Raw genomic sequence first — 26,658 nt, forward strand, 5'->3', positions numbered from 1 at the left:
GGGTGCACTAACCAGTGATACTCTTTGGTAATCTTGAACAAGCACCAGCTGCTTTTCTTTTAAAACTCAGCGCAATTCATGAGCAAAGGAAGGGCAAGAACCATCAGCAGATGCTGTCAACTCACTCCCTCAGTGCTAGGTGCTCAGATTTGTTCTAGAAGTAACTGAGATGTGAGCAAGTCTTCCAGCTGCATAAAGTATGGGTGAAAATGGTTTTTAAAAAAAGGCAGATGACAGAATTAACATGTAACTGTATGGCTGGTGAAAGGGAAGAACGGTGCTAGTGCTGAGAAGTGGCGAAGAGGTTTCTGTTATTGAGATTTCTGTTGTGGAAATATGTCACAACCCATCAGTAACTTAAAGATGGAGAAAGGGTTATGGGAAATGGGACAGTAAATACCTGCCAGCACAATTTTAATGCTCTTTCAGTTGAGCTGTTTAAATGTAGTTGCCTATTTGAGGAAGCCACTGAATATAGATTTTAATGCTTTTGCTGCTCGGTAGATTCTCATGTGGGCATTGCAAAATCATCCCTTATGGTCCAGACACGTGGGGAGTTAGACATGAGCATGTTGAGCAAGAGAGGATCAGCTCTGCAAGGTGGGACAGGGCTTGCACTGGTGGTCTGGGCACACAGACTGTGCAGGGCATCCAGTCTGCACAAACTATAGAGGAGGAGAACTTGGAAGCAGCTTAAAATGCATGGGAAGCTACTGTAGTCTGAGGACTGTGATCTGACTTCTCTCTTGTGGCAAAATGGAAGGAGTAAGAGATTTTTGTGTCTGTCAAGGTATTTGGAGAAAGTCAGGGAGATGGCAAGGTTTCTTAGGATGCTTGTTCAGGATGCTGACCCGGCTTCCACTGCCTTGTGGCTTAGGGACTTTCTCTGCTCTTGAATTTTTTCCTCATTGGTTTAATCCAATTTCTTTTGGACCCCTTGTAAAGGTCCATGAGCATCCCAAAGTCCTGCACTGAGGAGATACCCAGCAGTGCCACTGCCCCTGCCACCTCATGAGGATGTCTGCTGAAGTATTGGCATGATGGGTTCTTGGCTGTGAGTTGCCACAGAGCTGTGGCAGGGCAGACCCTAATTTTAGCACATTATGCTGCTTTAATGACAGTAATAGAAAGTCAATTTATAGGCAAGAGCAAATTGCCTTTTTATATGGGGAGGAGGATAATTCCTCCCATATGTTGCATTATTAAATTTGTAATCTTCATTTCTGATGCTTTTCAAAAGTGAATATTAACAGAATCTAAAATGCAGATCATAAATTCATGAGGTGCATTTTTTTCCCCAAATTCAAGTTCTATAATTTGTCTTAAAAGGTGAACTTCAGCAAGGTTAGGGTTTTTTTTCTTTTTTTGCTTAACTTAATAAATTAAAATCCCTCACTTGCTACCTACCTCTGGACAAGCTTAAAGGCTCCAAAGATACTGCAGTTTAAATAGCAATAATGGATATCTATTTCCATTCTTGCTGAGTGGGGAGTTCTGAGTTCAGGCTTATTCCCTAGTGATAAAAGACACCGGAGAGAAAAAAAATGACACGTTTTCGTATGTCATTTGCTAGCGAGGAGGCTGTTGTGATGCTCTTTTTTGTTGCCAAGGAAACAGAGCCCTGAACTCCTGTCTCTGCAGCCAGGAGGAGGAGGAAAGGATGTTATTTCACTCCTGAGCTCGATTTGTAATTGTGATCAGAGACTGTGAATGGGTTGGGACTGAGGGTCTCACCTTCAAGTTTGCTTTCAAAATTGTGTGTCCTGTCTCCTTCTGTTTGTTTCCGTGTTGAGATGAGTGTGAAGGGTGGAGCCTGGTGGGGTGGGTGGCTGGCTCAGGTTGCTGGCACAGTTACTGTACAGCGGAGTGAAACGGAGCCCTCGGAGCACAGGCGGCGATGGAAGGGGATTGTACTTCTCTGACCTTGCCAGTAACATCTGGAGAAATCCCCAGGCTTCCTTATGTCAGCCCAGTTGTTAAATCTGAGAACAGAAACATGAAAGTTACCTGCAGGTGTCAGAAGGCAGGAAGTGACGGTGATGCAGGTGCTTCGTAAGCAGGGTGTCCTCTCCTGACCTTCTTCCAGTACTGTTGGGCAGTCGTTGCCTGCACATTTTATAAAGAGATTCCCATCAACCTTTTTTTTGGTGGTTACATTAGAACTATTTTTTTGCTCACACACTGCCCTTTAATGCGTGTTTGATCTCCCTGAGCTGTTAGCGTTGCCTGCAAGGCTGATGCTGGCTGTATCACAATTGCTTCTTTATCTGTTCTCTTTTCTGCTCTCATAGTAGAGAGAGATTAGCAGGGCACTCTAAAGCATTTTAATCCTTGCTCCTTCTACAGAAGTTGTTCAGAAATATTTGGCACAAATCATGGGATTTTGGTGAACATTCTGCCAGGTACATGTCATGGGGTAGCCATGCTGCAAACAGGCATTGCTTCTCAGGATGCTGTGCTGGTGTGTGGCTTTTGTACACTGTGAGTGATCAATGCAAATTCCAGTCAATACGATATTGAACACTCTGGTGTGCCTCTTCTTCACAAAGGACTGATTCTTACTGCATCTTGTTGTTGATAATTGGGAAAACTAGATTTTCGTATTGTTCCTAAAGTGTATTAATCTCCTGTATTTTTAATCTGTGTTAGTCTGATGACTTTTTACTTCAATCCTCGGTAATCTGCAGCCAGGCATGATAGTTTGCTTGGTTTCCCACATTCTGCAGTATCTTTCAGCAGAGATGAACACATTATGTTTATTTTCCAGCTCTGGCCAAAGGGCTTTTTCTCCGCTATTGGAAGCTCAATACTCTGCATAGACAAACAGTGAACTGAATTTCCCGAAGGACTTCAAATAATCTGGGGTGTTTTTCTGTCTGAGTGCTGCTTTTGTGCATGCAGAAAGCAGATGTAGGAGGCAGTTATGTGTCTGCCATGTTCGTCTGTGGGAGAGTGTGTCACTCAGATGAGAGTTTGCATGTGTCTCTTCAGGGTTTGGGCTGTGAAATTTTTGCTTGAATGTTTTTTCTTAGGTGTCTACTAGTTAAATTTCAGCGCCTCTGTTTTTGGTATTGGATGGTGTTTTCCATGTGTAGTGGCCTGACTTGTCCCCAGCTGAAGATACTTATGATGTATGATTGGCAGGGCTGTTTGCAGTGATACAAACTCACTTTGATTTCTTAGTCACTGTGAATGACTTTGCATCGTAAGGAACTGTTGCTCCTGTCCTGCTTCTGGGCATTGAAGCCTGACCTTCCAGCTGTCATGACGTATCTGCAGCCAAATTACCACAGTTGTGAAGGGCAGGGTGCTCTCCATTTACTCCACCCAAGCAGAACCTGGCACTTGTTCCTGGAAAGGGATCTGTGTGAGAGAAGCAGTATGAGTGCAATGGATCTGTTTGCAGGCTTTTGGGAAATGGAGCCACTCTCCAAGCTCTCCCTTCAGCAGCACAGGTGTGCTATGAACAGGGGGTTTTGTACAGTTCTTGGTACCATTTGGGAAGAAAAGGGTTCCCTTTAGTGCAGCTGTGGCAGGCTGTGGTACTTGCCTGGCACAATAGATGCTCCATGGCCATGGAGCTGTCATGGGATGTCTCCGTGTGAGTCAAAGCAATATGTAGAATTAGAGGGGAAAAACATACTGGCTTGCTTCCTCTAGCATTTGCTACAGGTACCCCATGAGAGCACCTTTGGTGAAGCCTGACACAGGTGGTGGTATCGTCAGGTGAGATTGTCTGGAATTAGAAACTCAATGCCTGAAATTGTTTAACTTCTCTGGAAACCAGACCATCAGCTCCCCCTCTCTGCTTCCACAGTGGATCAAATAATTGCTTCCAAATGGACACAAGTTATTAAGCAGTGTGTATAATTAAAGTCAACTCCTTATGAATTTGATCATTCATTTCCTTAAGGAAAATATGATGAAGTAATTACAACCCAAGCTAAACACAAATCAAATGCTATTCTAAATGCAATTCTGCACCAGGATTCTAGTTTATGAATGACTCCAGGGTTCTGTGGCTTCGTGCCTGTTAAGGAAATGGGCCTGTATTTTTAATTGTATTTATAACGAGTGAACAAAAGGTTGCATGACTCATTCACTGTGCCAAGGCTGTTGCTCTCTGTGCTCGCACACACGGTCTTGACAAAGCCGCTTGCTCCTAAAAGAGCGTCAGTAGGACAGAAGAAAAGGGAAGAAATCTCATTAAAAAATATGGCCTTGTCAACTGCTTCCCTCTCAATTTTGTCTGTACCAAAACTAAACTTCACCTGCTGTGCAGTAGCTGTGAATTTGAGGGAGACAAGTATTTCTTCAGTGCTTAAGCCGCTGTCCTGACTTTCTTCCCGTCATTACTATGTAGCAGATACTTTCTAGTTTCAGCCAAATTTGGGGGAGAAGCCCAAGATGAGCAGACTCTAAAAATGCTGGAAAAGATGGCTCTGGGTAGAGAGAGACGCACAAACTAGTGCCCCTGGGAGAAAAGATCTGATATATAATCTCAGTCTAACATTAACCTTGTGGGTGAAAGCAGACCACTGGAGCTGAGCATCCAGTGGGACAGAAAGGTGTGTCAGCACCTCTGGGGGGTTTTGGTGGCTTCAGGAGGCTCATGACCCGAGTCCTCTTCTGCAGTAGGAATGCACAGCTTGCAAACAGGCTGCTGAAGTTATTTTACCCCTGCTTGCTTCCTGAAAGTTACCAAGTGAAGAGCAGGATGCTGGGCTCTGCCAGGAGGGGGGCAGTCGGTGAGCAGGCAGATCCAGCGGACTCGGGAAGGGCGCAACAGCCTCGTGCAAAGTTTCTTGGCTTAGTGAAGTGTAGGCTGGGCAACTCTTTCATCTCATGCCGTCCTTCTCTACAACGGCTCTTTCTAGTAGCTTTATTTTTGTGAATTCACCTCATTTTTGTGATCCTTTTCTAAATCAAGAGGTTTTCTGCAGCTCAGGCTCATTCATATTTCAGAACCTGGACTTAAGCAACATCCACAGTTATTAATAGTGTGAGATGGATGGCAGAATTAGGACATTAGGGTGCTCTGGTTCAACTCTCTTGTAATTAAGTAGAGAGCCTCACCTGGCCTTCACAACTTATGTTGGTTAGCTGGAGGACTTTCAGCCATGGGGACACAAATTGGCTCCACCTCTGTTCTCCTTGTGAATTAACAAGGAGAAAGCCCTGAGATGGTGCTGGCACACAAACCAGCCACTCACCTTTCTACTTTCATGTTTTCCTGATACCCACATCATGATAGCTGGCAAAGTTCTAAGAGTTTGGAACTGAGAACATGTAGAGCACTGCTGGTTGTTGATTCTATGTGTGATGCTTCCCTCAGCTTTCTAAGCAATAAATATTACAGTGTAGTAGCTTAAATAAATCAGTTAAATTAATTGCCTGTGTCAAATGTTCTTGTTCTCTGAGCCCATCAGCTAAATTCTCCTTACCTAGTTGGACTACAGACCCTCAGGGCTTCCCAGGTGGGCTGATGTCAGAGGGGAGTTTAACTCTTGGTGAGGCTTAAAAACCAAAATCCAGGAAGTGGAAAGATTGAATCCCCTAGTTGCCATGCAGTGAGAATGTGTGAGTGTGTATATATATATATATATCTGTGGTTTATTGCATTATAAATATCATAATAAGATTATATTTTTAAGTCATCACCCCTTGCCCAAGCACAAAAGCAGCAGATGAAGAAAGGCCTGGGATGTGGGATGTGTCTGCCCCAGACATGCAGCCATTCCAGGGACAACTGGTGCAGCATCAGCAGTTCTGTGCTTGTCTTTCCCTGGAGACCTGGGCTACGGACAGGGCAGTGTTCAGGTTTCATTGCTAGGCTGCTGCAGAAATATTACAGCAGTGAATGTTCTGGATGGATATGGCCATTTCATTTAATCAGGCTCTATTGCAAAGCCTGGCAGATTGGGGGAAGAGAAGGGGGCAGTGTGTTCCATTTTCTTATAAAAATAAAAATGCAAAAGCAGCCATCAGATGAAGCTATTTGGATCCTGCTGCTGCAAACAAAATAGAGACATGGAAAGAATTCTGAAGAGCTGGATCTAGCTGCAAAGTAGTTCCCATGAAATAACTCTGAAAGAACCAAACGTTTTTGTTAGTGTTATGGTACTGCAACTTTTTTATAGTGAAAAGCTGAACAATTTTTTATGGTAGTCAAAAACTCCATTTGAAAGTCATTGACAGTGGAACATATGTATTTACCTTTTTGGCTCTTGGCTTTCTCTCTTTTGACAGTGAAGGGAAAAATCTCCAAGTGATTTTCCTGGCTACATGTTTGTTGCAGAATTTTTTCTTTAGATACTTCTAAATGAAAATTTTGGCCATTAAATTTTTTTTTTATATAGATGGATTATCAAAAAGGTCAAAATTAAAAATAGTATAATGGGAACTATTTAATTTTAACCTCAAAAGGAGGAGAAAAAGTATGTTTAAAATGTGAAAATGGAGCTTATGAAGAAAGGAAGAAAAATTGCTGCTCTACCCGTGCCCCAGGCAAGCTACGAGAGATAACATCTACTGGGGTGGAGACCTGCTTAAATACAGGACTTAAACCAAATTGCAGCTCAGGCCAGGATGGAGGAAAAAATGCTGCTTTAAGTGTCTGATGAGATGGGGTTTGGGCTGGGTTGTGGGGGAAAGAGGGAAGGCAGCCTCAGAGGCTGTTCATGAAAATAACCCCATGAATGATTTTTAGTCCTTATCTAATGGTGAGGGGGAAGAACAAAAAACTCTGGATTCAGGGGGAGTTGGTTTGACATCCACACATCTGGGCAGGGGTGTCAGCACTGCCTGTCGGTGTGGGTGAGGACAGGCCAGTCTGAACTCTAGGTTGAGAGAAAGCTTTTTTTGTACTAAAATACCCTTGTGGGCCAGCAGCAATGGGATGTATTGGGATTGTGCTACATTGGGAATTTGGAGGTGTCTCATTGGCATCTCCAGAAGTTGCCCATACAAGCAGGGTGTCCTGGCCCTGCTCTGCCTTCACTGGAGTTGGTAGCTGTAACAGCAGTGAAAATAGTTGCTAATTTTATTATTTTCTGACTCTCACAAGAAGAGCTGATTGAACTTTCCGAACCCTGTGAATGTACCTAACCTCCACAGATTAGGAATTAACATGTTGAAATACTTTTTTCCATCCCATAGAAGATTCTGTGCTTAATTTGGAAAGAAAGGGTGTGATTTTGTTGCTGTCTGAAACTAGGACAAGGGGAATGAAGCAAACAGCCTGATTAGTGCCCCTGCTTATCCCCAGCCATTTTCTGTCATTCTGGTGGATTACTCAGGCTGTGATGATAGCCTGGCATGTTCTGGAGCACAGTACAAACTGCCTCTCTTTAGGTGCTCATAATTCACACTCCATTAGGATGTTGATGTGGGGAATGCTTGGCAGGATGTCAGGGCTTGCCAGGCATGATGAGATTGAGTTCATCTCGTTAAACTGCATGCTGAAGTGACAATCCAGTATTTATTTTTTTTTCCTCAGCAGAAGCAACCCCTTAGGAGAGCATCAGGGCTTGCTCTGAAGAGAGATACCCCTGTAAAGGGGCCTGTGCTGCCCACCCCGGCAGACGCCAGCTCAGCGTGTGCCAGGCTGCACAGGTGTTGAGTATTCATGCAAGGCTGTGGGAAGACTTTTCTTTTTCTCCTTTGAAGGCGAACAATGGAATTTTTATTCATCTCAGAATTGATTCATGGCACACAAATCTTAGTAGGTGTCACAGGGAGTCAGCATCTGACTAAACAGAATTTTTTTTTTTTTTAAATATTTCAGGAACAACTGTGCAGTGACAAAGTTTAAAGTGGAGAAGTTAATGTGCTGACTCTTTTCTCAGAGTACCTGAAAATAAGTAGGAGGTCAAATGGTCAGTGTTTTAGCAGTCTGATGGGGTGCTGAGCTGAGACTCCCATTTCTGCTTTTTGCCCACAGACATGCCAAAGACCAGTTGTTGGACTTGGGGACCTTCCTCACCTCAGCACTTGATACCATCCAGATGGGTGCTTGATGTTTTCCCTTCTTCATTTTCAGCCCCAAACCTGCATCATCTTTTCTGATGATGTGCATCATCTTTTCTCAGAGGCAGATCTTCATGGGGAAGAGAGATAGAAACAACTTTTAGGGTCAAAACCAGAGAGTGAAGTTAGTGGTTGTGGAAAGTGAAAGGGCTTGTGAACCCGTGTTTGAGCCAAGGGTAGAGCAGGCAGATTCAGCATGAACTGAAAGGAGATAGCTCGGGGCAAATCTCCTCTGCAGGCAGTCGGGTCCTGTCCTTTCTCTGCTTTCTACGTGATCTGCAACGTGCTCTGAAGGCTTCATTGGCGCTGCCAGATGGGTTTTTCTGTGTTCCTTTGCTGGAGTTGTCAGTTCTTCATGCTTCATAAGTGCAAGTTGGTATTTTGGAGCAAAACAGGCAATTCATGTGCTGAGGAACCCAGGTGTGAATCCAGAGAGCAGAGTCTGTCCAGGTCGATGCCCTGCAGCATGTTTGGATGGGAATTGTTCCATACTGCTTGACTTCGGTAAGAAAAGCAGTGGGGATGTAGTCTCTTTGCTCAAGCTCAGACAAACTTCCTTGGAAAATACAAAATGTTATCTTTTCCAGAGCTTTGCAATAGGAACAAATGAAAGTAAGCATCCAACTGATTTCCCTTTCTGGTTTTTCCCCATGCTCATCAAGTTTGGGAAAGGATAACAGCTACCCAGGCTGTTTTGCCAGACCCTTGGTGTGTCTTGGGTGGCCTGTGCTGGTGCTGTGTGTCCATGTGCTTTGGGTGCCACTGTGTTCTGTGCTTGGAAGTGGTTGGGTAATTTAGGAGCAAAGCTGATGGAGTTGAGATTCAGTCGATGCCTAATCTCAGGCCTAAATCAATACCAATTAATTCTAAAGTACAGGGCGGTCTGTAGCACATGCATCATGTTGATTTCTTTTTGTGCTGGTAGTATCCAGCAAACTGCAAGCATGGAGGAAGAAATTGAAAACAAAGTGGAAAAGAGAAAGATGGTACCAAGTACCTGGGTGGAGGAAAAGGAAGTGACAAGAGAGGAGACAGTGTAGGGATAACAGTGAAAGGGGCATGCTGTCTCTCAGAAATGTCATCAATAAGCATCTATCATAGAGTAAGTAATTCTGGGTAGGAGTAATAATTATATAATCATGACCTTGTGATGAGCTGTTGCAGGATTCACATAGATTTTTCAAGACTTGCTGGCCTCTGAGCATGGAGAGCCCTGTCAGTAGCAGAGAGGAAGAGCTTCAAAGAGTTGTGCGTGGGAGTGACATAGAAGAAGACATGAGAAGTGGTTACTCTTCCCTTGGAGGAGAGAAGGGAACAATGCCACTCTTATTTTTCCCACCCCTGTGATTTTGAGCAAATCCAATTCTTGGTGGCAGCTCTTCTACAGGAGCAGCACCATTCTTGAGAAGAGGATGCCCCTCTGTGTGGTTGACAGCTGAAAATTTAGTTAAGGGTACTCTTCAAAAGATGCTCTGCTCTGCACAGGGCGCCTGCATGGTGACCTTGCTCCTCTTCGATTATTACTGGGTTGTTGGAAGGAATGAGGGGAAACATGATAATGAGATCTAATTAATAATGAACAAAATGATGGACTATAATTAATACCAGTCAAGAAGAATGTAGGGAAAATGGGTCTTGTGAGAAACATTTTTCTCCAAGTTTTAGAAGACACAGATATCTGGGTAAATGTGATAAGTATGTTAGGGTTTTGTCCTAGAACAACATGACCCTGAAAGTGTGATCGTGATAAATGGATTAAAAACTTGCTTCATGTATCAAAAAGCAGTTGTCAAGGAAAAGCCTCAAAGGCAGGAAGGCTCTTTGAAGGCCTGGTGGTGCTCAGTGTTTTCATTTGATTTGGAGCAAGCATGAGTTTAAACCTCATTTAATTCACAAGTGATGTGGACACTAGAAAGAGAGTAAATAGTACTGGGGGTGAGAGAGCTGTATAGAGCTGTCTGAAGTTTTGCTTTCTTTCTCTTCAAATAAAATTCATTTTCTTACCTATTTTTTAATATAATGTTCTGCAAGGTCATACCAGCAGGTCAGGCAAGGGACTGCACAACCTCCTGGCAAGGTGTGATGTGATCAGGAGCTTACTGTGGTCTTGGGAGATGCCAGCAGAAGCAGTGAAGATGAGAGTACAAGCTGATTTTTACCTCTGTACGTGTTTCTGTACTAAAATGCAGACTCCAGTTCTGCTGTGTGTGTTCTCAAAAGGGCTTTTAAAACCTGGGGAGGTCATTAAAAAGATCCAAGGCCAGGAGAAAAAAAAAATGCCAGAGCATGAGAGACATAGAGATCTCAGTCTGTTTAACTTGTCAAAATAACATTGAGAGAAAACTCACCTGCACTGCAGAAAAGTCTTTATAGCAAAAACACAAAGCAGCTCTCAGGGTGGAGAAGGGCTCTAAAAAAATCTGGTGTGTGAAAGCTGAAACCAGGCAAAATTAAGCCACATCTCTAAATGTCAGGTAGTAAAATAAACCGTGCAGGCAAATGGCAGTTTCTTCATCTCGGTATCTTCAAACCCGGAGTGGATAGTGCTTTAGAAGATATTCTTTAGCCAAACATAAATTGTTTGGCTGAACAGAGCAAAATCGAAGCGCCTGTCAACACTGAGAACTTGGCAGAGTGACTGCTGGGCCCTTCTGGTTGTTGGCATCAGCGAGGTGCTGTGTATCTTCATCCTGGATATTTGACCAAAACATTTCTTCTTCCCAAGGTCATCCCAAAGTAAAATCTGCTCTTAGTGATGTGTTGCACTGCAGGCTTGACTGACTGCTTAACCTCTGTTGTTTGCTGCTTGATTGGAAGAGGTGCAGAGAATAAATCTGGTGACACTGCAGAAAATGTCGATACTACTCTTACTTGTTGCAGATACCACTGACAAATTAAGACAAATGATTTTGCCAGGCAACGCCTGCATCGATGCATATCATTTACCTTCTGATTGGCAAAGGTGTCGAAGCACGAAGATTTTGGGTAGGGAGGAGGCACAGCCCTCGTGCCATGCTCCACACTGACCAGAGAAGGTTAATGGCAGCTGACTGTTGCTTGTGAAATATTTTTGGCTCACAGATGAGAAGTACAATGTCGCCCATATATATTTCCTTTCCAGGTGTGCTATCCCTGATCTGTCCGCCTCTCCCAGCTGATGGGGCTGGATAGTTTAGGAACCTGTATCTCATTTCTGATGGCATCTCTGGTGCTTATGGTGATCTCTTACCCTGTTTCAGTCATGCCTCTGGCCACTGTAGTTTGGGAGCTTGCCTTTTTGGTAAAACAAATCACTCCCCTTCTGTGCAAGGGAAACTTTTGGCAAAAGGAGAGTCTAGGGGGAGAAAGGTTGGAGAAGCCTTTTTCCAGAGTAACGAGAGGTCATTTGTAAGATGCAGGAGTTGCTGTGCATCTCTGTCTGGAAGAAGAGGAAGGAACAAAGGATTCTTGTCCTTTATTCCCATTGTCTTGTTTTACAGAGATTCTCGATTAAATTGTTTTATTTCCTTTTTATCTCCTTTGTCTGTCCTGTTTTTGTTTTTTTTTTTTTTAATAACCCGCAAAAGCAATCAGGACTACTAGAAAATGACCCACCCAGCAGTGGAAGGCTGTGCATGTGATGCTCTACGTCTGAACTTGCCCCGTGCCAGCTAAATGATCACTGGTACAGTGCCCTGGTGCTCCCACAGTGCTGCCTGTCCTTGCCTTTGGGCCCTTCTTCTTGATGTCCCTGGCTTTGAATCAGGAGATGGCTGATAGAAAGCAAGCAAGCGCCTTGTGTTGCTCCAAACCCTTGCTCTGTCCCAAGCCTCTCGTTTGTTGCCAGCTATGGATGAATAGTCTTTTGATTTCGAGTGTCTCCAGGCACATCTCATTAGATTGGGGAAAGAAGAGATTTTTTTCAAACAGATGTTGCATGGCTGGGCAATGGGGCATTTTTAATTTGTCTCCTGCATTTTTGTCATTTGATGCTTTGACTCTGGCTGCCAGCAGGGCTCTTGTGAGGACTAACCTAAAAGGGCAGGAGGATGAGTGCTCTGAGTGCACATGTGAAGGAGGGATGGGCACTGGTGCATGTGGATGACTCAAAGATTGTTTGTGGAGGTGAATGCAAGAGAAATGAAATGGACCATCAAGTCTGCCCACGAGGTTGTGGGATGTGCCCTCAGAGGAGCCTGCAAACCCCATCAGAGGCTCCAATGAGCTGCACAAGGCTAGAGAGGGTGCATCAAAGGGAGCTGCTCTACACTGGTTGGGAGAATAGGCACGGCCGTTTCACAAGGCTTCGCTTTTGTTGGTGCCCATATTGTTATTCTTGCCTGAAGGTTTGGATTTTGAAAGCACATGAGAAATATGTTTTACGTTTGTGTAACTTCCTGATTTATACAGTGTGCTTCATGCATTGCTCTAGGCACACAAACAGTGCAAACTGTAGTTAATGTTAACCCAGAATGTGCAAATTCGATCCCCTTAGCTCATAGGGACATGTGTACACATGCTGCACCATATGTGGGGACAGCAGCTGGTACAGAGCCCTGGGGCCAGCACGTTTACCCACTTGGAAACCTCATGATACCAGAGGAAAAGGTACTTTACAGCTGTATTTATAGGAGAATTTTTGTCTTTGCTTTTCGGCGTAGATACAATTGGAGAAGTAGGATAGGAAGTATTTCTGATACCTTACCAAATTTTTTTTCAAAGTCTCACTTCACACCAAGATCTAAAGAAAAGTATTTTAGGTCAAGCAGCCTGCTACACAAATAACAGGGTATTTTAGGCAGGTTCTTACAGATACCCTCATATTTCCAAAGTAGTTCGGAAAGTGATTCACAAGAAGTTCCACCTGAATATGAGGAAGAATGTCTTCACTGTGTGGGTGCACTGGAACAGGTTGCCAGAAGGTTGTGGAGTCTCCCTCACTGGAGATACTCAAGAACCATCTGGATGCAATCCTGTGCAGTGTGCTCTAGGATGACCCTGTTTCAGCAGGGAGGATGGATCAGATGAACCACTCTGGTCCCTTCCAACCTCACCCATCCTGTGATTTTTTGAAAGATTTGTTTCCTTTAATATTTGGTGTTCTTGAGTTCTCCAGACTCAGTAGCCAGGTCATTTCTCTTCTGGAGGTGGTACTCAAAAAGCTGGAAGGTTTCTGAGAGCATGGTGGGTCAGGGGTTTGTTGCCTGAGTCCTGGGTAATGACTGGGCATCTTTAGAGGATTTAGATAATTCTGCTTTGTTCAGAAAACTTGTAGCAGATGTGTTTCAGGATGAGTGCTCTATGTGGGATGAAATCTGGAGCTTCCTAACACCAGCTACAGCAATTAATAGTAATGGTATTCATTACGTATTCATTACATAACATGGTTTGTTCTGAGAAACAGACTGCTCGAGATGGAGGATGAAAATAGCAGCTGTTAATTTCAGAGGGCTGAGCCTCTGAAGACTGCACCCAGGAGGAACCAGAACCTACTTAATTCCCTCTATGCTGTGGCCGAGGGCGTCTACCAAGGGGAATAGTCCTCTCCAGGGTTTTCCACTGCTGATGCCTTTCCAGTGCCACCAGGGAACATTTTGACTGTGCCCAACTATTCCCCTGTGGCCGGTCTGGGAGGGCTTCTGCTTTCACAGCACCTCTGGTGCTGCCTGGCCTTTCCCTCCCCTCTGATCACTCGTTGCCCACCACAACCTGCCACTGTTTTTGCTGTTCCACACAGCCTGAGGCAGCAACATGGGATTTGGGATAGGCTTGGAGGCATCAGGCTGTACTCCTCAGCCCACGGTTGCTGCTACTGTGTTCCCTGACTGGGTAGCTCCAGGTGTAGCCAGCTCTGGTGTGGCTGCCTGCTCAATGGATAATTAACTGGTACAAATGGTTGGAGTAGGTAGGGAGGTGTGCATGCTCTGAGTATCTGCTGGCCCTGGCATGGTGGAGCACTGAGTGTGTTCCAGAGATGACTCGGGAGGTGCTGATGAAGCAGGGCTGAGTAAGGAAATGTTGCGTGACAGATGCCAGGCTGGTCTTCCAAAAGACCTTTTCTGCTTCTCCTTGGCTTTGTCAGTGCAAAAGGCTCTGGGAATAGAGGCTGACTGCCTTTTCTCTCCTTGTGTTCCTAGACGGTGATGGTCGGAGACTGAAAGGAGCCATCCAGAGGAGCACAGAAACTGGCCTGGCTGTTGAAATGCCCAGCAGGACCGTCCGTCAAGCCAGCCACGAGTCCATCGAGGACAGCATGAACAGTTATGGATCAGAGGGAAAGTAAGTCATCCAAAGGGAGCTGGGTAATCACTCGTGGGATGCACTGTCCCTGTACCTATTAATTTTCCTCCAGCATGATGGACGATGTGTTTTTCTGACTTGCCTATGCTGCAGGTGTCCTGCCCATCCAATTAGAGCAGATCTCTGTCTGCATAGCTGGCACATACTTGGCTGTTTATATACTTTTTTTAGTGTCCTCATTATTCTGAGCTGAAGCAGATACCCATTACTTTTAAACGCTTTGCCTTTGGATGAGTAATTCAGGGTCAATAGCAGAGGCTCATTACTGATCGTAAATTATAAGCCAGTAGTTTTTAGTGTTGCACAATAGTTGTCCATTTCCCCTGTTTCAAAATAGCCCTTTGGTTTGGGGCAGGCAGAAGTGTCAAGGTACTGAAAAGGGTGAAAGTAATAAAATACCTTACAGCACAGCAAAATTCTGATATCAAAATATATCTATTTTGGAGCCCGTGTGTACTTTGGTTAAAAACCTAATTTTGTTTCATCTGAGTTACAGGGTCCTAAAATGAAGTGTTTCAGAAAAGATTTTTGACCCCAAGAGAAGTTACAATACACTTTGTTGCATTTAGACTTTATACCAGAGTGCAAAGCAGGGGATCTTTAGGCCAGAACTTTGGGACCTGACTTGTCTCCAGTTCTGGTTTTTATATTTCCATTACTTGAAGCTGTATAGGGCAATTTAATAATTTTACCAAGATGACTGTTCATGGGAACCTTTGGAAGGAAAAAACCCACAGTATTTAAAAAAAAAGGCAGTGCATACCATCCAATTTTGTGCTTTCTAGGTGTGAGCCCAAAATGTTTCTATACCTAAAAGGTGTTCTGTTTAAGCCAAGGACCACACTTGGCATCACTCTATGCTCTCTCTAGTCCTGTGTGATATTCCAAGTACACTGTACAGTTAAAATGCTGGGAGAGTCCAAAGGCACTCTCAATTAATGTGATTCTGGTGTTAAATAAGTAACAGGCTGTAAATTAAGAGAGACTTTCTTTAGCTTTAGAAGTAGGCTAATCCTGGAAAGGCATCATAGATCTGTGCTGAAGGTTCAAAATAGTAATGAGGCACAGACTGCGATAGCAATCTTGTCACTCCAAAGCTGTGATGTACCTTATCTCTTCTGTGAGCTGCTGTCTCCAGGGAAATATTCCTGCTACACCAGCACAGTCCTGTGGCTTGGAGTTCTGCCTCCGCTACTAGATGCAGAGGATTAGTGATTAAGTTCAGTCACTGGGCAATGAGGAGCAAGAGTCTGCTTTCATGCAGAGTAAAATTCTTTCCTTTTTATATTTACATAGCTTACCCTCCTGGGAAGGGGTGTAATTCCCTGAATAGTCTGTGTCCTCTCACTGCATGCACTGGCTGCTTTGTTGGGCTTTCATGGAGAGGGAGTATTTCTGCCAGCAAAATACTGCACCCCTGCAAGTGCTGTCTCACCCTGAAGGCAGGTGACATGTAGCTATCAGCTCGACAGAGAAAGGAAAAGCCTGTCTTGGAATCCAAGTGTCTTTATTAGAACAAGCCTAACATTTGGTATTCCAACCTTGAATGCTGCCAGAACATCCTTGCGAGCACCTCAGCCAGGGATGGGGTAGTTTCTTCTCTGAAAAGTGTGATTAAGTGGTTCCTGGATGCTTTGTTCCTAGGTGGGATAATTAATCTCTTCTGGGAACCCAATGGGAATTGCAGCTATCTGCCTGAGCCACAAATGATAAGCAAACAGGGCTGGGAGTACAAAGAACTAAGAGAGCTCAGTTCTCTTAAAACGTGGTGGGAGGGGAGTTTCTCTGCTTTCTTTTCCTGCAGCAAAGAATGGAATTGTTTGGGGAATAGCTTTGAGGAACAGAAATGTGTTCTCCTAAATCAGATTTCTCTTGACCTCTCTTGTTTGCTGTAGCTGTCTTCCCAGGGAGGCAAAATGAAGATTCATATGTCTCTGTTAGCTGTGGCGAGTTGATTTTCTTTCTAATAAAAGCTGGGTTTGTGACTGGTGCAGATACTCCCAGGTCAGAGAGTTTTCACCAGTGACTGTCAAACCCCTGGTTTTCAGCAAGGCGAGGCTGTTCTAATTCTTTCCACCCGTGCATCCCTTTGATGTGTTCGCGCCTGGAAGAAGATGGATTGAAAACCTCATCTTCCAAGAGGGCTTGTTTCTCAAATTCCATGTGTTTTTATAATCCTTATCAACTTAAGGATAACTTCCAAAGGTGGCACACTGAAGTGATCAAAGATTTGGTGAAACTTTGCTGCAGCAGGCTTAAATACTTTCCCTCAGCCATACAAACTGCTTTTACAGAGAGTTGCTCACTGACTGCTTTTTCATGTTTGTTGCAGTGAGCTGGTGGCAGCTGCCACAGCTGCTCTGTGCTAGTGCAAGGTATCACAGGCAAAGAATATTCTGAAGTGCATGATTTTGAGCAATGCTGCTTTCGTGTGAACACCAGAGTGCATAAAATCCAGGGTTTTTTTTCATGGAGAGGCATATTATGCAGGGGTATACCTCTGAGGTATGCTAGGCCTTCTTTCAGCAAAATACTCCCTTTACCTGAAGATGAAGTATACTGGAGACCAGCTGGGCTAAATGATGCATCTTCTGGAATTTAAGCTCATACAGCATGCCAGTAAATGCTGGCAGTGTCAACACACTGCTTCATGTAAGTTTTTGCCAGACAAAAAGTCCTCCAACGTTCTTATCCAGGTTTTCTGTTGCACAGTGGTTGTGCACTAGTTAGGAAATTAATATACTAAAACTCAATGTGAAACTCTGTAGAAGGAGAAGTAGATATTTACTTTGAACAAAACTGCTTTCAGTCATTCCCATGTCCAGGTTTCATTCCCTCATGCTCTCCACCCCATGCAGGCACCAAGCCTTGTGAATCCAGGTGCTGAAGCCAGGCTGGGTTGTGTGCTGCAGGGAGGACATGGGACACCATCTGTCAAGCCCTTGCTGTGTCTGCTGAGTTGTTCTTTACAACAGACTGGCTCTTAGAGTATGTTTTTCTTACACTTTCTAGGACTTACCTGCTATTTTGGAGTGATCTTTCACTTCAGGGTCTTGCTCTTTTTCATCTCTGTAGATCTCAAGCAGCACTGCCACAGTTTTGTTCCCTTTTTGGGGGGATCTTTATGGCTACAGTCTGCCCTCAAACAGGGCATGGAAGTGATGTGCTCTCTAACCTTGTTGTCCATCCTTCCCCTGTCATTGGAGAACAGATCTGCTACAGCCAGGCTGGTTGTGCTTTCACAGATGTTTCCATTCATAATTAATCTGAAACAATCTTAGCACTGGTTACAAATCTCTACAGCAGTGAATATTTTCTTCTATGTATATACTTAAAAATCTGCTTGAGAGAACAGTTATCCACTGTAGTAAGTGCCTATGGGGTAGTCTCAGGACAGCAGGATTGCTGCAAGGATACTATTCCGAATATAGGAATAAGTCACAAACAACCCTGTGAGATTCAGCAGAATCTCAGCTCCATCCTGGCTCTTGCACGATCTACATCTTGTTTTGGCTGGGTTTTGCTGCAGCTGCACGAGACCATGTACAGCATTCAGAAAGCAGTAGATTCTGGACTTGCATGTAACTTGTTCCTGCCAAACACTTTTCTTCCTGAAAATGGAGCAGAAAGATAAAAATGGACCTGGAACAAAAGCCTGCTAGCTGCCACAGTGCCTAGTGAGTGGTACTCATAGCGTTTTTGTTCTTGCTGGCTGCTGCTGGGATGATTAAGTTCTGGAGAGCTCAGGTGATTTTTACCTTAGAAAAACACAGCAGGTGGTGACTAACAAAGACTTGGAGGATTGCTCTCGTATTATCTGAGAGGAGTGTGCAGGTCCGGCAAGGAAGCGTCTTGTTGTTGGCTGTCTCACCTCTCTTCTCCATGGTGAGTGCAGTGCCACCTGTGCTCTGCCTGAAGGCTGTGTTGTGCCCATGGCAGGAGGCAGGACACAGCCTGGCACCAGTGCCACCAGCACGGGCATCTCGCACCTCTTGGCTTCCTTCTGTCTCTGGTACCAGGTCTCCCACTGGGCTGGTGTGAGCCAACACTGGGGCTTAGGCTGGGGGAGCTGCCTGCCCTTCTCTGCTTTACTGTGGAGCAATAATTAATAGGAAGCAGGAGAAAATACTGGCCTGGGTTGTGACCACATGGCCACATGAAAATTCATTTTTCCTTCAGCAAAAAGTATCCCTCGTCATTCAAGAATGACCAAAAGACTTGGTTCCTGAATGCCCCATTCACACTGCAGCTATTCACTGAATGTTTCTTTTTTGACTTTCAAAGCCAGGAGACTTCTAGACTCTTTTATAACAGATTATCTTCAGGCCTCTTTTTATCTGAGTCCTTTAAAAAAATGTAATGAAACATGTTGTTAATATCAGTTCAGGCTGTAAGAAATCAGTGTCTTTTGAGATGGAAACCAGGAAAGGCATGAAGATTATTTCTGTAATACCTCGAGAAATTCCTCAGCCTGTTCAGCAACAGCACATCATTTTGTGCTGGCAAAGCTTGACCAGCACAGCTTGGAAAGGGTGTGACCTTGAGAGCTGTAGTTACAGCAGGAAATACAGTGAATCCCACCTTCAGCAACCTCTTGGGAACAGACAGAATTGCTCACTGAAGACAGGTAACTATCTTTTATTCAGTGCATCTGAGATGACTAGTGACTGCTAAAAATGGAGCTAGCCTGGCAAGGTGGGGAATGGAATGGGGGAGGTCTTTGTACAGAATTCGCTGCATAGTTTTTATAGCACTGTTTCAGTGGCAGAATTCATACAGCAGAAGGAATCGGATACGCGAGCGGAGTACAATGTGTTACAGCACATAAGACAGCACGTCACAGTGCTAAAAATGTTACAGAAAGTGGAGTGGCCCAGAGAGAAACAGAGCTTGTTGAGAGGCAGAGTTTGAGATCTTGCCTGGCAGAGGAGAGGTGTGCTGTTGGTGGGCTTAGGGTGATTTGGGTCCTGCAGGGATAGATGTTCATGGAAAACCTTCCCAGCCAAAGTGAAGGCTCCTGCAGCATTCACATCGACTTTGACAGGTTAAGGGGCTGTGTGCCCAGTCCCTGGACAGTGCAGTTGGATGCACATTCCTTGTGCACACGATAAATATTTGAAAGATGGGGTAATGGACATGGGCAAATTCTGCCTTCCTCCTTAGCTGATAGATAGCTGCTTGGCTCCTGCCTGTGAGCTGCGATCTAGAAGACTTCAACATGCAATATGGATGAGTGTGATTGTTACACAGAACATTACTGCTCCCTGAAATTGGAGTTCTGATGGGTTTTTTTTAATGCTCAAATAAAAAAACTGTCAAATATGTTATCAGTCTCAGAGGAGACTTCCCCCTCCCCATTTCTCCTGGCTGAAGGAATGTGTTGCTGTCCCTGTTTTTTAAAGATAGAGCTGGACACTTCGGCTCTGTGTTAGATGTAGATGTGTGGTGTATCTGTTAGTTCAGCTGTGCAAGTCAAACCACTGAGATGCATGGCTGTGTTTAGGCAACTTGCTTATTAATTGCAAGTTTGTGCCATGAGAGGACAAAAAAAAAAAGTCTTTTTTATTTACAAGAACAGAACAATAATTTCTGAGCCCTGGGCCCAGATGCATCCCATGCACATACCAGACACAGCGGAACAGCTCTTTAAGAATGTATCACCTCTGGAGACTTGAGATGATGGCAAATAGGTGTTTGTGTGGATAGTGTAAATGAATCCATGAAAAGAACAAGACAAAATGTTATCTTTTGAAAATAGCTGTTGTCTGGGTGTGTCAGGGGGTGGCTGTGTTGAAGCTGTCTGGCCTCACCACCGTCCCACCTCACTGAAGCCACGGCAGTGGAGCAGTGGAGCTCCGTGGGAGTCAAGGTGTGCAACTTGTGAAACAGGGAGACAGGAATGGGGATTTGGTCCAAGGGGGAGGACACAAAATTCTCTTGAGAGAGCTTCTGGGCAAAAGGATCTTACACCCAGCCTGTGAAGGGAGCAGATGAATGCCTCACTCGGTATTGCTTCTGCACAGACACAGCAGCAAGTGTTACAAGTTAGTACAGTCAAGACCAGTCTCAAAATCTTGTAAGATAAAGTAAAAACGTATGATATCAAGAAGAAAAGAAAGGGCATATGTGGTCTGTTTTTCAAACTGATAATTCACAAATAATGTTCAGGACTGATGTGTAAAGAGGAAGGACTGGAAAAAGATTTGGAAGGAAAAGTAAAACAATGCACCAGAATAAATTCTCAGGGAATGATTTTAAGAACAGATTAGAAAAGCGGCTGTCATGGATGGTGTAAATAAGCCTTGGGACCTGGGTGTGGACTGGCTGACCTGTGGAGATGCATTTTGACCATATTTCCTGCGAGTTTTACAATACTGTGACAAGCTGATTCTGCAAATGCTCGCAACAGCATAATGGGATACCTGGCATACACAGTCCCAGAAGCAATTTAAAAATAGATTTAGAAAAGAGGTCAGACAAACTCCGCACGGACAGGAAAAGAAATTAATGATACATTTTCCCTAAATGTGTCTGCCTTTGCACGCTGCATGCTAATCTGTAGCCACCAGCGGGCGGGAGTGCGGAAGAGGCTGAGCAGAGCCACATATGCTGTGAGAGAGGGATCAGCACAGCTGCTCTGCATTTTCTTTGTAGCATTTTGCATTGAAATCAGTGTTGTCCATGTAGGCATTCAAATCCTGATCAGTTTACAAGCAAACTCTGAAAAACTGGTTCTCCATCCAGTCATATATAAGGAGCAGCTGCTGCACCATGAAGGAAGCGACTGCATGGTGCACACAGAGGGGAAGGACACAGATCTTTGCAAGGGGTAGGTCAGGAAATGCTGATACCTTGAAAGAGCAGAGAAGCAAGCAGCTGGCAAAGAGCCTTTAAACCACTCTTAAATTACTCTACAGAGGACAGATTTCATATGCCCTGACCTACAGTGTGCAGCACAGGAACACAGTCTTCAGAGGGTGCACAGATTTCCTAGATAATCAGGATTAGGAATGTTGTGTTTAAAAGAAGAAGGTCTGGGCAGTTTCAGCCTCAGTTTGAGCACACAGTTTCTAAGATCCATAGAATCGTGGAATATTCTGAGTTGGAAGGGACCCACCAGAATCCTCAAGTCCAACTCCTGGCCCTGCATAGGACACCCCCAGAATCCTACCCTGTGCCTGAGAGCGTTGTTTAAATGCTTCTTGAACTCAGACAGGATCATTGCTGTGACCACTGCCCACGGGAGCCTGTTCTAGTGCCCAACCACCCCCTGGGTAAAGAACCTTTTTCTAATATCCAATCTAAACCTCCCCTGACTCAGCTTTATACCATTTCCTCAGGTCGTGTCACTGGTCACAACAGTGAAGAGATCAGTACCTGCCCCTCTGCTTCCTCTCATGAGGATGTTAAAAACCACAATGAAGTCCCCCCTCAGTCTCCTCCAGGATGAACAAACCAAGTTACTTCAAGTGTGTCTCATAAGCTTGCCCTCCAGTCCCATTTCCATCCTCACGGGCTCCTTTGAACGCTCTCTAATAGCTCAATGTCTTTTTTTATATTGTTGTGTCAAAACTGCTCCCAGGACTCGAGGTGAGGCTGCACCAGTGCAGGACAGAGCAGGACAATCCCTTCCCTTGCTGTTGATGCTGTGCCTGATGCACCCCAGGACATGGTTGGCCCTCCTGGCTGCCTCATGTTCAACTTCCCATCAACCAGGACCCCCAGGTCCTTTTCTTCAGCGCAGCTCTCCGGCCTCGTTCCCCAGTCCGTACACACAGCCAGTTTTATTCTGCATATAAACGTGTCACAAAAGACAAAAGTGGTTTATGGGCTCGGTCATCTGTGTCATAAAGCCGGGGTGGTGGTTGGTACCTGCTCTGCATGGAGATTGCTCGCGGGAGCTGCTGCCGGGCGCTGCTGCCAGCGCTGCTGTGGGGTCTTGTCTCCCTCTCGTGGCTGTCCCCTCGCTCCCTGCTGTCTGTCCCGAGGTGTGTCCCTGCTGCCCTGCCTGCTGGCTGTTGTGCCAGGGACGGTTCGGGCATAGAAATGGCTATTTTATGCATCTGGCTGGAATGGCGTTTGCAGCCTGTGCTGAGCCATGGCGGGAGCTGCTGCCTGTGCAGACAGCATTAATGTTCGTGCAGGTTTCTGCTGCATTGGTGGGCTCAGAGATCCCAGGGTCAGTAGTACCCAGTGTCATCTTTCTGCTGTCCCTGCTCTGCCTCCTTACCTACAGCTAAGGACCATGGTCTGAGCATCCTCCAGCAGAATGTCCTTCGTTTGTCCTTGACACCCTGGAGGCATCGCTGACCTCCCTGTGCTCTCCCTCTGCCTTCTGGTCAATAGAGTTGCATTCAACTTATGACCAATTCCACAGCAAACCCATAATCTTTAACTCTGTTAAAATAATTCCCATTTGGCTATGGCAAAGCAGAGCCTGTAAATCATGATTAGTGAAAGCAAAGGGCCAGAGAAGAGATAATTAATTTCGCTTTGCTGTTCAAAGGCTGTGCTGCCCTCACTCAGTGGAGGATTTGTGCCCTTTAGACAAAAGGCTGACAAGAGTCACCTGTTAATCTTGTCTGTGTGCAGCTCTTTACAGCATGAGATGGTCCTGTGACAGGGCCCTGCTGGCTCTGACAGCTGCTATTTGCAAGTCAGCTGCAAAACACTCCCTCTTTATTCCTCTGGCTATTTTTAACATTTCTCTTTAGATGCAGTAAAAAAAAAGACATCTCATATTGGTGATAACCAGGTTGTAGTGATTGTTCCCCTTAAGGGAGAGGCATGCTGGGCAGTGGGAGGGGAAGGGCTTTCCAGGATGGCTCCAGTGTGTATGAAACATCTGCTGGCTGTCACCCAGGGTGGAGACACCACTGTCATCTGCGGCAGATGCCTTCAGGAGCCTGTCTCCAGCACATCCAGTGTGTGCTGGAGAGCTGGTTTCTGGATCAAGGGCAGGTCAAAACAGCTCAGTATCTGCAGAGGACAGGCAGGAAAAGTCTGCTGAGCCTGCAGCATGCTCCAGAGCAGCAGGGAAGGGCTCTTGGGAGCATCAGGGTTGCATTTAAAGAGTTGAAAGAAGTTACAGTGCTCCCTGGAGGTCTTTTCCTCCCTACTTTAGCTGCAGGAAAAACGAGTGAGTGAATGGGGAAGGTCTGTCCCACCAATCTCACCGTACATGTGCCCCCACCTCACAATCCCAGCTTCTCTCTGAGCATTTGACAGACAGCTCACCAAGCTGGATTTGAGCATCTGAAATTTAGTCTATTCTGCTAAATGGTTCCTGCTGCTTTTAATTCACATTCATACTAAATTTCTGCAGGTTTTTTTTTCCCCTTCTCTCTTCCCTCAAGGGAGAAGCAATGGCTTTCTTGGAGGTAGCTTATGATTTTTCCAGACAGAAATTGTTTCCATTCCAGGGTTATTGGCAATACCCAAATATATGTCCAGGAATTGGTCAAAACCAAGATTTAGAGCTGCTGCTTCTAGTGTCTAATAAAGCAGCGCTGCAAAAGGTCAGCCTCTGTGCAACGTAGCAGCCAGTTCTCCCAGTTAATGGCATAATCTATTATAGAATTAATTCCCTATGTCTTCCCTTCCCAGTCAAATATAACAACAGTGGGGAACATTAACTGTCTAATCTAATACTGAGTTTCATATAGTGCTAGTAAACCCATTAACTGGGGCTGTTATCCAGACTGATGGAGTCTTGACCTTGGCCTGTGTTTCTAAGTGAGCTTTGCCATTCCCCTTGGGATCAGCCTTGGTGTTATGAAGCAGCAGGAGCTTCATTCAAGCAGCAGCTCCGCTGCCCTCCTTGCGAGGGTCTGTGCTGGTGGCCCAGCCCGGGCCAGCAGTGTCCTGCCCTCTCGCTGTAGTTTGCACTGCAGAGCATTCATCATTTCAAGGTCATCTAGAGCCCTCTGGCTTCGAATTTACAGAGGGTAACAGCAGCCTTTGCTTTGCTGTAAACACTCCAGTTGCCATTTCACCAGTTCACCTTTAGGCCAACAGCTCTTATTCTTGTGCCTTTTAAGGTTGTCCTTCATGCTCTCCTGCTGTTTTCCTCTATATCACTGATGCAGGCTGCAGCATCAGCTGCTCTGTTAGCAGGTGCTTTTACTGTCTCCTGAGCTGCCTCAGCTGCTGCGCAGAGCCTGAGCTAGCAGCATTCATAGCATCACAAGAATGCCTTGGAAGGGACCTTAAATACCATCTGGTTCCAGTCCCACTGCCGTGGGCAGGGACACCTCCTGCTAGACCAGAGGAGGGGTGGGCTGGTGTGAGAGCACAGGTGGCTTCTCTCCACACAGTTATGTGCAGAGGAATACTTGGTATCAGCCTTTGATGTGATTCTCTCCCTGGCAGGCAAGAGGAACTGTTTTAGTGAATTGAGTATTTAGGGGCCAGAGGGGTTTCTCTTCCTTGCTGTCCTGCAGCACATGAGGTTTCTGTGGGTGGTTTTCTCCCACCTTTGTGGCCCCTCTGCAGTAACATGGCTGGACATCCCCCTAGAGAGGAATTGCTTCAAGACCTGGTTCTGGGTGTGCTGTGAACTCTCACAGCTCTCAGCTTCGCTCAGTCCTGGGCTTCCCCTCCTCTGTCCTGGTCCTTACCATCTTGCTAATTAGCCCAAGCATCTGTTCTGAGCACAGCAGTGAACATTTCCCTGAACGGCTGTGAGTTGTCATGCCAGATTGTTATTTACGTGCTCATTCAGGTCACACGCTCCCCAGGGCAGGAGCGAGACCCGAGTTTGGCCCATTTGTCTTCCATGAGTTGAAGAGAATAAAGAAAACATTTACCTTCTGGCTGATGGTCCATTCATCTCCTGCTGAATCTTGTGTCTTTGTCTGTCAGGCCTCCTTTTTCCTGCACTATTTTGAGTTCTCTAGGCACTAGTTTTCATCCTTTTTTGACTCTCTGCGTGCAGCCCAAAATGCCTGAGCCAGCAGGGTCACAGAGTCTCGCTGGTCCTCATGTGCACCAGGACTCACTTCTTCCCTCCTTGTATGGGCAAATCACGAGCCTGATAAAGCTGGTCTGGCTCCAGGCTCCCTCTTCCTCTGCTTCCCCCATCCCATGTCCCTGCAGATTTTCCAGCCCTGGGGCTGTCTCTCTCTGTGCACGGTTTATCCTTGGGAGCCAAGCCACAAATCCAGCACCTCTGGATCCCAGAGGCTGTCCCGGTGGGGCCGACAGATGCCAGATGGGTGGTGGGTCAGGAATTGTGTACCCACAGGGAGCAGAGTGTGGCCCTGGACATTGGGGATGCACCTTGTGCTGCTGAGGAGTTGGTGACACAGGAAACTGAGAAAAATGTTAAGCCTTCTCTGCAATGAATGCCATATAAATGGCGCTGTTTCTGTTGTATCTCAAAATATCACCTGGAGTGTTGGTGCAAACAGTGGATGCAGGGTGAAAAAAACCACTGAACTGAGGAAAATACACCCAAGCAGAGCCCCTCCCAAGCCTGTCACCTGGGATACCGAGACTCCCTCATCCCTTTTCACAAAGGTGACATTCGTAAAGAGCTCAAGGGCAGGTTTTTTCATGCTGATGGCTCAGCAGCTCTCCCTGTGTAGCAGCAATAACCAGGTTTCTCAAAGAGACAGGTCATCAATGTAGAGGGGAGGTGCAGTATTCCATGGAAAAGTCAGGCCATTTAATGCAGTGCCCCTGTCACAGGGAGCTGGCTCACCCCATGAACCTGTGCTAGTGACCTATCCTCTTCAGTCCCACGTGTGGCAAGATGCTGAGGGGAGTGTGCTGGCATCCTCCTTCCCTGTCAGAATAAATAAATATTCCCATGGGGCTGAGAGCAGGTCTGCAAATAGCTAATGAGAGCTGAAATCCCAACCTGAAATTAACACGCTGCTGGTTGAATGGGGTTTGAAAAGAATTTCTTTTCTTTTTAATGTCTTTTAAATGTAACTGGCTTGCAGGGGGGCATCACCGAGTCTTTGTGGCTGACTCAGCTGTGTGAGAGCCTGCGGTCCCCAGCCCACCCCGCAGGCAGGGCTCCTCTCTGCCGTCACTTGTACCCAACGTGCAGCCTCCTGACAGCATCCTTTGTGAGAAGTGGGTTTGGGGAGCAGGGGGCTGCATCATTACTTGGGTAATTGCCCCCCTCCAAGGACGCCTGGAGAAGTGGAGGAGGTTCGTGAATGTGCCTGACCTCGGCACGCAGCAGGCAGGGAGCGACACCCGGTGCGGCAGCGTGGGTATCCCGGCACAGAGCTCCTGACGTGTGTCTCAGCAGCTGTGTCGTGGCTTGGCAGATGCCTGTGGGACAAATGTAGGTGTCAAATGCTGGCCTCGAGCCTCCTCCTTATCATTTGCAGCAAG

The 26,658-nt window shown here is 45.7% G+C and overlaps 1 protein-coding gene across 1 annotated transcript in view; it reads left to right on the forward strand.

The window, feature by feature from the left end:
• RIMS4 (regulating synaptic membrane exocytosis 4) overlaps positions 1 to 26,658 on the forward strand; it is a 55,505-nt gene that overhangs the window by 16,994 nt on the left and 11,853 nt on the right. Inside the window, exon 2 of the mRNA XM_032126711.1 lies at positions 14,145 to 14,286. Within this exon, the coding sequence (XP_031982602.1) occupies positions 14,145 to 14,286 (142 nt within the window). The remainder of the gene's footprint in view (positions 1 to 14,144; positions 14,287 to 26,658) is intronic.

Source organism: Corvus moneduloides, chromosome 17 (assembly GCF_009650955.1).
Source record: "Corvus moneduloides isolate bCorMon1 chromosome 17, bCorMon1.pri, whole genome shotgun sequence".
Classification (NCBI taxonomy): domain Eukaryota; kingdom Metazoa; phylum Chordata; class Aves; order Passeriformes; family Corvidae; genus Corvus; species Corvus moneduloides.